This window comes from Anomalospiza imberbis, chromosome 12 (genome assembly GCF_031753505.1).
Source record: "Anomalospiza imberbis isolate Cuckoo-Finch-1a 21T00152 chromosome 12, ASM3175350v1, whole genome shotgun sequence".
NCBI classification, from domain to species: Eukaryota; Metazoa; Chordata; class Aves; order Passeriformes; family Viduidae; genus Anomalospiza; species Anomalospiza imberbis.
Window position 1 is genome coordinate 14,817,181 of NC_089692.1, and position 13,441 is coordinate 14,830,621.

The following is a 13,441-nucleotide window of genomic DNA, read 5'->3' on the forward strand; positions in this document are numbered from 1 at the left end:
GATGCCAGGTGTGGATAGGGCTCCCCGCAGCCACCTGCCCTCCTTTTTGGGGCAGAGTGCAGGTTCATGGGGTTCCCCCTGTGAAGGGAAGAGCAGAAGCCCTGCCAGTGCCACAGCCGCCTCTCGCCTGCCGGCGGCTCTGACGGGGCCAGTAACCATGGCAGCGGAGGGATTCGCACGTGATATTGGTATTTCTGCAGCACAAAAGAGCCTCTTATCTAGAATGAGTAACTGGTCTGGCTGGTCTTCATTCCTCTGGTTATTGCTAAGGCAGAGCATCATGGGGCAGCTCATGTGATGCTCACCATGGGGCAAATTCGGACCATCCGCGTGATGCTCCCGCTGGGACACATCCAGATCATCCACGGGGAGAGACATGGGGGGCTCCAGGATGCCCTGGATGCTCCCCCAGCCCCGCAGCAGCAGTCCCACTGCGGGAGGCAGAGCCAGCCCTCCCCACCACTTCTGGCAAATACAGCTGGGAAGGGAGCAGTGATCGTCCAGGTGAGCTCAGGTTTGCAAAATGAGCATCTGCAAACCGTGTGAAGCAATTTGGGCCACGCTGGCTGTCCCCAAGATGTCACAGCCCAGAGCTGGCAGGGGTGCTCCCTGGCATCCCCACAACCTGATTTATCTCACTTCTCCAGTTGTTTACATTTCTTCTCAAATTTCTTCCAGTTTATCGAAGAAAACAGTTTTGAGACTTTGACTATTTGACTTCCAGCTCTTCTCATGCATCAAGTGACTTCTAAAAGCAGGGAAAACTGCATGGAAGAACGTAGGTTTCTAGGCTTCAATTCTTCAGATGATCAAACCCAGCTCACTGATACCGCACAGATCTCCCTTAGACATTCACCCAAGGGCATGAACCAAAACAGGAAAAGTTTCATCCCAAAACCAGAACAGGTAAATGAGGAAAGAATGAGAAAGGAAAAGGTCACTGAGCCTGAGCTCAGCCTAAGCTGCCGCTAACAAGAGCTGCCATGGGCATCCATAGGTTTGTGAACCTGTGTGGCCACTTTCCAAAAGGTGGTCTGGTGTTTTTTCAGGGTGTTTACTCCAGTGGGACCATTACTGCACTTAAAAGGAGCTGTGTGCTCAGAGCAGAGAAAACCAGACTTGGATTAGCTCCATTTTAGGGGAAGGTAAAAGGGATTCAGACAGATTTATATATGCAAGTGTCACTCAAAGCAGAGCTACACAAAAGAAAAATATATATATAGTCAGAAAAAGTGGGTTACAGACTGTTCCCAGAACTAGGAGTGTGTCCTGCTGGTTAAGGTCTGCAGGTTTCAAGGTTGAAGTGCTTAATTTTATTTCAAGCTTTCTAATTAAACACCATTTAACTGGGCTTTCCATTTATCCTGCAATTTCTTTCTGGACCTGAGTCTAATCCCCAAACCTGCTTATTTGCTTTTACTTTCGTTACAACCTTATCAGTGATTAACCTGCAATTGCACTTAATCTTTTTAAAAGATTTCTCTGGCTATAAATACAGAGAAGCTACCTGCCCTGTTTCTGTCCAGGGGAAAATATCTTCCTCCACTGTCAGATGTCTGTGGTGGGTTATACTATTCCTTCTGTCAGCTGATTTTTCTAATGGGAGACATTTGTCTTCTCTAACTTCCTACAGAACATTGAATCACTATCAGTTCTCTGAAAGACACAGGCCACAAGGAATACAAATACATCCCCAGTATATATATATAAAATTACATATATAAAAATATAAACAGTGTATATAAAGCCTCCAGTAAAGATGCTACTGGTGACAGTGAGGCAAAGCCTACCACATTCCTACAGCTCCAAAGACAAGCTCTGCTTCTTCCTCCAGCACTTCTCTATTCCACTTATTTCACTAAAAAGCAGCAGCAGCTAAAATATCACTGCAAGAAGACCTGGTTTCTATGGCAATAAGCAGCTGCCCATCAAGATTCCCCAAGTGCTGCATTAATATAAGAGAGGATCTCATATCAGATTGACCCAGCATTTAAGGACATCAAGAGGAATGAGCAAAAGCTAGTGAGAAATGCAGTAAAGGTACATGGAGTGTTACCAAATCCATCAGGAATGTTCCAAGGGCAGTGGAAGGAACACCCAGTGGTGAGTGCCCTCTGCAAGATATTTATTGGGATCAATGCAAAGGAAGCCCACTGCAAATACAGCAAAACTGGTAAATGAGTGGATTTTAAAAGTTCAACAGAAGAAAGCCAAGCCATGGCAACCCCCAAAACAAGAGGCACTAAAGTCTCTGTCCTCTGTCATCTCTAAAGAGTCCTGCAGAGCAAATAGACCTGAGCTCAACTCCCCAGCCCAGCCTGCAAGTCTAGCCCTACCTTGACCTTAATTATTACCTGGAGAATAATCTCTCCAAAGAACTAAAGCCATAAACAGATCACAGAGAAGGATAATTTCAGATCTCCCCATGGTTCCAGAATTACCAGTTGTGTATCCATCACCATTTCATGCTGTGTGTTGAAAACTAAGGTCTTCAAGCAATCTTTGCTATTTAAGAAAGTTTTTTCCCCCTTCCTATTGGTGATTAAAGGCAAATTACATTTCAGCATTATGTGACCTCTGAGCCTCTCAATTATTTATTGGGAAATATGAACTGCATGTGAGGATTTTCTGGCTCCGTCAGTGCAGGAGTGATTAAGAAGCTGAAAAACAGCTGGAATGTTGAAATAAATCCACACCAAATAAATGGTAATCTACATCGTGTTTATTGTAGATGCAGTGAATTATGAGAGCAATTACAGCCCACTATTTATTTAAACACTTTTTCTAAAGAATATCAAATCATAGAGGTAAATAAGAGCCCCAGTTTGATTTTTGCATGTTTCCTGGTTTGATTATATAAATATTTATTTAAAGAGTGCAAAAAGCCCCAAACTTTGCACTCCCTACCAAAATCTTCTACTTGGGAGGAAACCACTTGCAAATGACTGAGGATAAGAAATATTCAGGGAGGTTTGGGTGAGTGCAGGCTCTCCCCTGCAATGTGATGGCTTCAGACCCTCCTGCAGTATAGTGGAGCTCATCAAATTTGTTTAAAAAGAAAGCAAGGCATTATTAACTAATGCTAACATCTATTCTGGCTTTATTTTTTTTTTTTTTTTGCCACAGAAACCCATACATTTTGCAAGAGAGGGGGGAAAAAGCAACAAAAGAAGATCCCAAAGGAGGTGAAGGTCAGCCCTGTGCTGCTGATGGGAAGAGGGATCACCCAGGGGGTGACACCAGCACTGCCACCCTTCATTGTGTCACAGCCAGACCTGTGGAACCTGCAGCACTGCTCACTGCATTTGCTGAGCACCTCAGAACTCCCTTGGCCACGGTGACAGGGCTGCTCCCTGCAGCAAAACCTGCCCCAGCTTTTCCTCCACAGGATGGAAAGTGGCTCCTCTCGATGGAGCCAGTGGTGCTGTGGGAACACGGACAGCCAAAGACTTGGGGAGGATCTGCAAAGCCTCATCCATGCACTGCTTTTCACCACCTCTCAGCTCACCAGCAGCTCGCTCTGCTGGGTGCTGGCTTTGAGGAGGATGAGGAAGGAGCTGATGGTGCTGGAAGAAGATGGGACACCTTGAGCCATCAGCTGGGTGCTGACTGCTGACCAGATGTTTGCCTTCCCCTCCAGCACCCGGTCCCAGTAGAGCTGGGAGAGTGACGTCATGAATTCAGTGATGAGCAGGACCAGAGTGGCTTTTGTCTCCATGGGAAGTGTGGCCAAGAGCCAGTCTGAAGTGGCTGAAGGGCTGGCAATTGCCTGCTGGAAATGTGGATGCCACTGAGGTCCAGCAATGAGTGCAGGGGAGCACCTGCAAGCTCGTGCACACTTGTTGGCATGTTACAGGCTCTGAAACACTGTCTGGAAGAGGAGAGCACTTACTGCACTTCTCTTTCCCCTCCCAGCTGGGAACCAACTCAGCTTCTCCCTTCCTGCTCTCTGTTTATCCCTCCCAGCAGTGGCAGCACAGAAAAATCCCAAGGTTGGAAAAGAACCCCAGGAATATCTCATCCAGGATTGTGCTTCTCTACCCTTGAAAGATGCTCATCAAATCTCCCCATAAGAAACCCCAATAGTGGAGAGTCCACCACCTTCCCAGAGTGGACAGCTGGCAAGATTTCTTCCCAGTGGCAAAGCCAAGGTGGTCTTGGCACCACGAGGGGACCCTCAAGCATCTTGCAGTCTGTGCACTTGGGGACAGAGCTTGGCATTCTCATGACAGCTTGATTTGCTCCATGCTTGGCCTGTGAGCATAGTCCACATCCTTTTCAGATGAATCACTCCCCACTGCTGCTGTCAACCTTGAGCCCAACACAGAAACCTTGTTGTTTTTTTTCCCTTGGTTGTTTCTAGCCAAGCAGTGACTCAGCTGTCAGAGGTGAATAACTTTTGTCTGAACACTCATTAACCATCCAGAGCCATAAAAAGCAATTTTTCCATAGCTCTCCTTCCACAAGGCTGGATTTCAAAGCAAGAGGGCTGACCTGAGATTTAGTGGGAAGTTCATAAAGGTGCTCAATAGATCTGCAGAGCAGAGAAACCTTATATGGTTCTGGGTCAAATGGCAGAGGGTTTTATCAGCAGTGATTGAGGGTCTGGGCAGAAGAGAGAGGCAGATCCTACCCACAGCACATAGCAAAACCTACAGCCACTGCATGGAAATGATTAACAAGAAAAATCTGCCAGCCCAGGCATTTGCCTGACTCCTACGCCTGCCCTGAGACCTGCTGCTGTTTCATTGCTCTTCTTCTTTTTCATCTTTCTCTGAAATCTCAGCAGCAAGGATTTCCTCATCTTCTTTTGCTGTGGAAATCACGCGAATGGTGACTGAATGATCAGAAGATTCTGAGGATATTTCTTCTCCCAGGCGGGTTTGTGCTCTGCGGGCCGTCACAGGCGATCTCTGGTGCACTGGTGATTTTGGTGGGGTTGGGCTGACACTGGAACCCTGCAATAAAAAGTTAAAATATAGGTAAAAGCAACCTTAGCAGATCCTTGCCCACTATCCCTAACATGGCAGAGCTGGAGTTCCACCACAGGATCTCTGCTTTGGGATGTCAGGTTGAGGCCAGAGGTGCTCCCTGCAAGAGGGGCTGCTGGATTATATCCTGCATGTCTTGAGAAGCACAGAGAGAGGAGCACAACAGAGCTCTCTCACATCTGCACTAACTCTTGTTTTGCTCCTGGAGCTTCTGGAGAGGCTGGTCTTGGCCAAACCTGGCACTGGTGCTGCTGTGAGGGAGCAGTCCCAGACTGCCCTGTCCTCCTTTATTGAGGAGCCTCAGAAGCCTGCCCCAGGCATGTGCCATGGAGAGCGAGGTTAGCAGGGTCCTGCTCACCCACGGGTGGGGTTAGCTCCCAGTACATGCACCCTTCAGCACTGGGCTTGTTTTCACTCATTCAGAGCCCTCAGTGCCACTGCTCACTGCTGCTGATAACTGGTTATGGATTAATGTTAAACACAACATTGTTTGAAGCGTCTCATGCCTCTGAAGGACTGCAGAAATGCAACTATGCTTGGCATCAACCTGCTGTTTACCCAGCCTCAAGGTCACTGCACTCCCTATCAGCTCCTCCTTGCCCTCCCTCTGCACATCCAGATGTGATAAGTGTGCCTGGTTCCATGCTGAGAAGACTAACAACAGGGTCTGCGTGGAGACAAAACGTTCCTTACAAGTTTAGTTGAGACAGTTGGAAGAAAAAAAGAGGGGGCGGGGGGAAAAGGACAGGACCATTTTCCTTTTCAGCTGCTCATGGCAAAAAGCAAGGGGTTCCTGCAGAGGTGGCAGGATTGTCACTATTGGACACGAAATGAGTACACAGAAATTTGGTAAATTTAAAAGAGAAAAAGGAGCTAGTTTTATTCAAACATCTGGTATTTATAGAATTCCAAACGTGACCGTGGATTGGAGGATGGAATTACCACTTCTCCAACCACACTGGTTCAAAGATCAATCAATCATTTCTCTCCACCTACAGAGAAATATGTAAACTATTCTATTTATACATGAAATTGTGTGGGAACTCTGACTCTCGAATATGTAAACATTATCAGAAGGCTAAAGAGGTTTTATGAGAACTTTAAAACTTTTAAAAGAACTATAAAAGAAAACTTAACCCTTTTAAAAATCAGGGCAAAACAGGGTGGCATTGCCTGCTGTGGGAACCTCTGTCCCAGCCACTTGGGGAAAGCTTTGGAACATCAGCTGGGCTGTGGGTGCCCCTGCCAGTACATTGATTAATCATGAGGGGCTCTGTCTCTGCAGGATAGAAGAGACATTCATTCACCTGTGGCTATAGCCTAGCTAGAAATTAGACTCGGGCTTAGCACAGGTAGGCAAAACATTTAATGTATTTCCCTTTTGTTTAGCAAAACAAACCCCTGTGGGACACTGGCACTCCCCCAAAGGGCTGTGCGGGATGTTGGGTCACCCCTTCCTGTCTGCCCACGCTTTGACAGACCCCAACACCCTGAGCTCGGTCCTTTAAGGCACCTTAACCACTCCAGAGCTGGTGGGGAGAGCACACCTGGCACCTAAGGAAGCAAAGGCACGCTCCCCATGCTGACCTGTGCCTCCTGCGTCGCCTGCAGCTCCTTCAGCCTCCAGCGGAGCCGCCCCAGGGGCCCCTTGCCCCCCATCCTCCCTGTGGCAGCCAGGGCAGCCCTGAACAGCTTGGGGGTGTCAGCTCTCGGGGGGATGATCAGGGCATCTCCGGGGCCTCCCTTCTCATCTTTGGGTTTGTTGCTGCTTCTCAGCATTTTCCTACAGCACGGAAAGGGAGAGGTGATGTCAGTCCGGGAACACGATCTGTTAGCTGGATTTTATAGCGCAGAGGAACCAAGCGTTAAAAGGAGCTTCGTGTGCCTTAGGGAGGACAGAACAGCAAATCTAAGCGATGCTAAAAACTAAAAAGAATCTTTACATAGATTTTTAAGCGAAGGCGCTTTGGCCACGCTCCTTGCCCATCTCCGCCCACTGTGAGAGGCGAATTTTGGCAGGCGGAGCCCCGGCAGCCAGCGCCGAGGGCCGGGTGCCCTCTGCCGAGGGACGGCAGCCGCGCCCGGCGGGGGAGCCACCTCCGGCAGCTGGAGCCTTCCCAGGGCTTCACACAGAGAGAAAATCCCCGGAGACTGCGGAGCCCAGGCTCGGCTGTTTCTAAACCCCCGCAGGTTAGAAAGCAGCAGCCCAGCACGCACTTGGCTTTCTTACGCAGCAGCTTCTGAGACTCCGGGTAATGCACCAAAATCTCGTTCAAGTCTTTCTTCTCCAAAATAAAAAGGTTGGCGAAGCCGTGGGCCACGACGTTTGCTGTCCGGCGATTTCCCCCTCCTGCTGCCAGCAAGCTGGGAGAGACAATGCAAGACATCAGCACCTCTGTTCACAGGCTCAGAACGGCAAATCTCCTTTACACTCTGCACCTCTCTCGTTCAGGCGACTCACAGTTTAATTTTCACTCCTGATGGAATTTATCGTGCACAGTTTTTAAAGAATGATAAAGGGAAACCTTCATGGAGTACTATATAAAAATTATTGGCGGGTTTGAAGGGTTAAATATTGCGTTTTACACCAGCCGAGTGTCTGCTGGGCTGCGGGGAGGCAGCAGTATCGCTGTGTTACCAACAGGGCTTTTCATTCCCGTGAAAGGGCTGCATTAATGACTGGGAGACTGTATTTGTGAAACACCTTTTCTGATCAATTTTCCCATTCCTCCATCCATATTCCCCTGTTTACCATCACCAGCTCCCCAGGCAGAAGACAACATGATGACAGCAGGAGAGCTGTAATTTGTGTCCCAGCCGCTGCCCAGCGTTCAGGGCTCTCAGTCACAAAGATTAATTGGGATGCTGCTGATCCTTCCACGTCCCACCCTCCTCACCCACAAGCTGTATTTCCCCAGCTCCCTGAAAATGCCTCTCTCACCTGATTTCCCCAAAGACAGATCCAGCTTTCAGAGTCACCAGCACGGATTTGCCGTCGGGTCCCCCCAGCACCTGCACTTGTCCCGCCTGGATGATGTACATCTCACGGCCTATTTCTCCCTGCAGGGAACAGGGGAGCTGGCTGGGATGCCCAGAAACAGGGAGACCTCATGGATGCCCTAAGCAGCATCTTGCTGGAGATCCCCATGACCGTACTGCCCTCTCCGAGCTCCCAAAATGTCTTGATGGTGCTCGCTCCTGAGCATTCTCATCTCAGCATCCCAAAGACTCCAACAAGCTTTCCCCTGCTCCCCTGCTGTTCAGAGCTGCAGCAGAAGAGGTCAGTCTTTGTACAAGACCAGCTGCCACCAAGGATGTTTTTGCTCCAAATTCCCTCCCTGTGAGGTGGTTCACCAGGATGATGGGCCAGGCCTGGCTCTCCCTAGTGCCCTGCCCAGCCTGGCCGTGACTGCCAAGCATCCCGTTACCTTCTTGCACACGTAGTCGTTGGGCAGGTAGACCACTGATCTGAGCCGCTTCAGCATGTCGAAGATCATCTGTCTGTCACAGCCCTGAGCCCAAACAGAGCCAAAACATGCCAGCATTAGTCTGTGCTGGCATGGCAGGCTGTGCCAGCCAGGGCCTGTGCTGCAGAGGGTACCTGGAAAAGGGCCACTTTGCTCACGATGTTGTAGTTCACGTCGATGGCGATGTCCAGCCTCATCTTGTCTGGCAGCTGCACCAGCAGCTCTGACTCATCTGTGAGACAAAGCAGAAAAGTGGCTGCTTCCAGCACTTGATTTGAGAGCGTGTCCTTCATGTGGCACTGGGGAAGCAGCCCACGTTCTGGTGGCAGAGGGCAGGAGCCAGCTTGCACAGAAAGGTCTCCTCCAGCCTCTGCCCACCCAGCAACCTGCAGGTCTAATTTTGAAGTGTGATGGAAAATCACCCTTTGCATATCATTATCCCTGCCCTGATGGCTCTCAGAAACAGACCACTGAGCCCAAATCAGCTTTTTTCCAGAGGTTCTGGTCCTGCCTGATGACTCACTAGGGTGAGGAGGGTGAGCTGGTGGCTTTACTGCTGGACACACTCTGGCCAGTGATTGACAGTCACTGTCCTCTCTCCAGGGCACGTGGGACACTGGACTCAGTGTGCTGTAAGTGATGCCAAGTCACCAAAGAGCTGTGACCCAGTGGCAGACTGTAAATTCTATAGGTGGGCAAACAAGCCCCTGTGCTGAGGAGTAAAATAAGCCACCATCCACCCCCAAAATGTAGTGCTATTTGACAGCAACATTTCAGCTCTGCAGAGCAACCACATGAAATGAAACATGAGATTCAAGCCTTCACCGTTGGAGTGGCTGGATCTCACCTAGCATGCCTTGGGAGTGCCACGTGTACTCGTACCACGTCTTCACCCTGTTCTGAACTGTTCTGGGGATCCTGTAGAAGTTCATGTATTTAATGGTGCTGTCCATGCAGCTCCGATAGTAAGTTTGTCCTGCAGTAGCAGCACCAACCACGTCTCTCATCTGAAAGGAAGAGGTGGAGGAGAACTTAAAGTTACTGTCACTTATCCGTCAGCAGGTTAAGCATGTAAGCCAAGCACTAACAGCATCTGCAAAATCCTTTTTGTCTTGCACCAATGCTGAGCAGGTCCTCCCATGGGGAAAACAACCCTGGAGAAGCAAACCTATGGATCAAGCACACCAAAACCACCCCCACCTGAGGCTGTAAATCCCCCCTGACTCCAGCTCACCTGCCCTATCATGACAGAGAAAGCAAAGACGCCTGTGAAGTAGTTCAGCAGCTGGAAGACGATCTCAAACAGTGTCTTGGGGTCTGGCAGGCCCCCGATGGTGATGAGGGTTTTCACTGCCCAGTAGTAACAGCGGATGTAGCTGGGAGGAGAAGAGCAGAAGAGGAGAAGAGGAGAAGAGAAGGCAGCTCTGAAGGCATTTCTCTTTCACCCCTCAGCACCAAGTTCGTGGCCTCTGGCCATGGCAGGCCAGAGCCTGCTGAGAGTAATTATGGACGACAAAAGGAAAAACTGAAGGGCTTCAGACTCCCCACCACCCCTGCAGGTACTTCTGGAGATGCTACAGGAGCAGGGGAACCAATGGTCCCTCCAGGAACCTCCACCTGGGAGGCTCAGCTCTGGTTACTCCTGTTTCTACTCCTTACAGCTCTGCCATAAACCAGCAACGTATTTTCAGCAACATTTACACTTTTAGAAATCATCAGGGGAAAAAAATGTGTTGGTGAGCAAATTGTTGGCATGGGACTTAGGAGAAGCCAAGTGAACTCCTGATTCCCTGGTCTTGGGCATTCCCTTGGGTGTTTTGTTTCCACCTGAATTTGGACACAGATTTGAATATCATACAAAATAACTCTCTAGCAGCAGCATTAACACAGGTGTGGGCATTCAACTTGTGAGCCAAGGACTCTGCCTGTAGCATCAATCACTGCACAGGAGACATTTAACACGGGTATTGCCGTGGTGAGGGGAAGGGCTGGCCACTGTCCCCACCTCACACCCTGGCTGGTCTGAGGGGCCTGACACAGGGCACAGGGACACACGGTGTCACTCCTCCATCCCAACCTGGCAACAGTCAACACAGACAGGAACAGGATTCATACTTTGATCCTGGTTGGCCAGGGAGCATTCCTTTGCTTCCCAGCACCAAGATCCCACTTCTTCAGCCCCTTCAACCTGCAACTGCTTTCCACCTCTGCCCAGCTGCAGCCTCATCTTGCAGCACTGTGTACTGCTGCACATCCCATCCCTGCTGTCCTTGTCGTTCTCCCTGGCTCCACATCTTCTCCTGGCACTCCCAACCCGTTGCTCCAGGGGTTTTCATGAATCCAGCTGCATCCCAACACCTCCCTCATTGCTCCAGCTCATCGAGCAGGCTGTGCTATGGGAGACCCCCAGCCCTGGCTTGTACCTGTTTCCTTCCCCATCATAGACCCAGGTGGTGGAGCCCAGCCCTTCGTAGGCTGAGGCCCAGTAGTAGAGGCAGGAGTTCACGTGCAGGCTGTACAGTAGATAGGCAGTGGTCCGAATCACTCTGCAGAAAAAGCCAGGAGAGAGCAGGAAGGGAGATGATATCTGCTAGGGAAAGATGTCAGGTTCCCCCCTGGGATCAGTAGGAGCCTTGAAGTGGTGACCATACAGGTGACAGAGCACCCCAACCCCGCTGCTACCCATTCTGCAGCTCCAGAAGTGCCAAGAAAAGCAGTTTATCTGCTGCTGGCTCTCCTTCACTGCCAGCACCCTGTCCCCATGGCCTGGAGGGAGGTGATCCTACCCCTGCAGGCTTTGGGACCCTGCTGTCCCACCACATCAGCCAAAATCCATGTCAGCCAGCCCAGGCACAGCAGGGAAAGAAATCAGTGACCCAGAGCAAGTGCAGAATGAAGTGAACCTTCCTCCCCAGTGGCAAACAGCAATTCCATCCTCCCTCCTTCCCCCCATGGCCCTCACCTGTAGATGTATGCCTTGGTCAGGATGGCCTCCAGGCGGTTGTTGAACTCGAAGAAGGCCATGTACTGGGAGGAGAAGGAGAACTGCATGTTCCAGGTTCCCTTGGGAGAGTCACCTCCCCCTAAAACCCCTCTGCCTGTCATTTCCCTCCTGCAGCCCCTCTGCAGCATGGACTGCCACAGGCAGATTTGCCTCCATCCATAAGTGCCCTTCTAGTCAAACGTGAGTAGTCTAGGATTGAAATGAAGTGTTTGACCAACAGCCCTGCAAAGCCTTTGGGATAAATCTTCCCTCCATTTTATAATCCTCCTGTCATCATCGATGAGTCTGACAAGCCATAGCTCACCCCAGCCAGCACAGGACTCCTCTGTGTGCACTGCAGCTGCTGTTCTGCCTGATTTTGTAAGCCCTCACTCACCTTCAGACAGCGAGGGAAGCGCAGGAGGGGGTTGACACCCACTTTGAAGTAGAAGAAATCCAGGGGCAGGAGGCACAGCACATCCATCTGAAATCCACACAGGGAGAAACCTCAGTGGGGACCTGCAGAAGCCCTGAGTGGGGCTGAACCCACAGGGAGGATGAAAGATTCAGATGAATAAAGAAAACGCTGACAAACCTTGAAGCGTTGTGATCGCAGGTAGTTCTCTTTCATGGCCTTTTTGTCAGTCTGGTGGGGAACAGGAAGGAGAGAGAGGGAGGAATATTGATTATTGCTTAAAGAAAGGAAAGCTAGGGCCAGCATGGTCATCCCTGGCTTTCCTCCTCTGCACCACAACAGGGAAGATGCTCCCTTTGTGCCTGGAAAGGGGAGAAGAGCAAGCAGAGAAGTCCTGGCTGTATGCCATCTTCCCATCCTACCTTGGGACATCCTGTGTTGATTTTGCATCCCAGGAAAAGCACATCACAGTGCCAGCACCACAAAAATCAGTATTTGCAGGAGAGACTGCCTGTCTGAGCATCTGCATGGCCACAGGAAGGCTGTACCCTCAAGGTGTGATTTTTCATTTTGTTTAATTGAATATGGAAATGAAATCAAGGGCTTCCCTTATCTCAGACATGCAATCTGTGTGTTCAGATTGCAATTGCTAATGCATCCTGCCTGGTGTGCTCCTGAAAATTAACCCCAGAGTTTGTTATGCCCGTGCCCAAGGTTGGCACCACATGGCTGTGCCAGGGCCAGTCAGTGAACACCTCACCGCAGGCAGAACCACCCCATGGAGCAGCACCCTGCAGGCATCCCTACCCAGCAACGGGAACCACAGACCACACAGTACTGGATAGGATGGCACTGATTTTGTAGAAAAATGGTGTGTTTGGCAGAAAAAAAAGACTGCTGGCTTATCCAGTCAGTGTCAGGAGAGATGCTCGTGGTCTCTGGGAGCGGACAGAGCCCTGATGGCCGTGGCCATGGTGAGAGAGCTCAGACCAGCAGCACCCGTGTCCCTGAGGGTGATGGGGATGGGAGGTCCCACAGCTGGTCCCCAGTGCTGGGATGCAGTGCCCTGCCACTCACGATGATGTCTCCCCCCTGCACGAACTGCAGGCGGGTCTGAAAGATGAGGATGTCCAGCAGATAAATGAGGTCACAGAGGTAATCCACCAGCAGCCAGTAGTGGATGTTTGCTGGAGTCTGGTAGGGGAAAGCCCAGCGGACAGGGATCAACCAGCAGTTCCAGTTCCAGGCCATGACAACGAAGAACAGCCACAGCACGTACATCAGATCTGCACACAGGGAACAGCACCACCATCAGCTGGGCACACATCCCTCCTCTGTGGGAATCCACTGCACAGAGGGGTTTCCATCCCCTGACCTGCCCTCAGCACAACAGGAAAACCTGCAGGAAGTCTCTTGGTGACAGTGATTGCACCCCTGGTCACAGAACACACCACGTTTTATCAGAAAGCTTCTTCTAACTTTGCTCATTCAGCTATATTTGCTTTTGCTCTGCTCCCACAACTCCAACTTCCCTGTTTCTCTTTTTCCCCTCCAGCCATGCTGAACTGGCGGCTGGCTGCCTCAG

At 50.3% G+C, this 13,441-nt stretch overlaps 1 protein-coding gene across 1 annotated transcript in view; it reads right to left on the reverse strand.

The window, feature by feature from the left end:
* Positions 1-3,099: 3,099 nt before the first annotated feature.
* The window catches only part of CNGB1 (cyclic nucleotide gated channel subunit beta 1), a 28,816-nt gene continuing 18,474 nt past the window's right edge, over positions 3,100-13,441 (reverse strand). The window contains exons 19-31 of the mRNA XM_068202739.1: positions 12,934-13,142; positions 12,037-12,087; positions 11,839-11,925; positions 11,421-11,485; positions 10,882-11,004; positions 9,693-9,834; positions 9,306-9,465; positions 8,593-8,690; positions 8,420-8,503; positions 7,933-8,051; positions 7,209-7,355; positions 6,579-6,774; positions 3,100-4,958 (exon numbers count right to left, since the gene is read on the reverse strand). Of these exons, the coding sequence (XP_068058840.1) occupies positions 4,746-4,958; positions 6,579-6,774; positions 7,209-7,355; positions 7,933-8,051; positions 8,420-8,503; positions 8,593-8,690; positions 9,306-9,465; positions 9,693-9,834; positions 10,882-11,004; positions 11,421-11,485; positions 11,839-11,925; positions 12,037-12,087; positions 12,934-13,142 (1,694 nt within the window). The 3' untranslated portion in view covers positions 3,100-4,745. The remainder of the gene's footprint in view (positions 4,959-6,578; positions 6,775-7,208; positions 7,356-7,932; positions 8,052-8,419; positions 8,504-8,592; positions 8,691-9,305; positions 9,466-9,692; positions 9,835-10,881; positions 11,005-11,420; positions 11,486-11,838; positions 11,926-12,036; positions 12,088-12,933; positions 13,143-13,441) is intronic.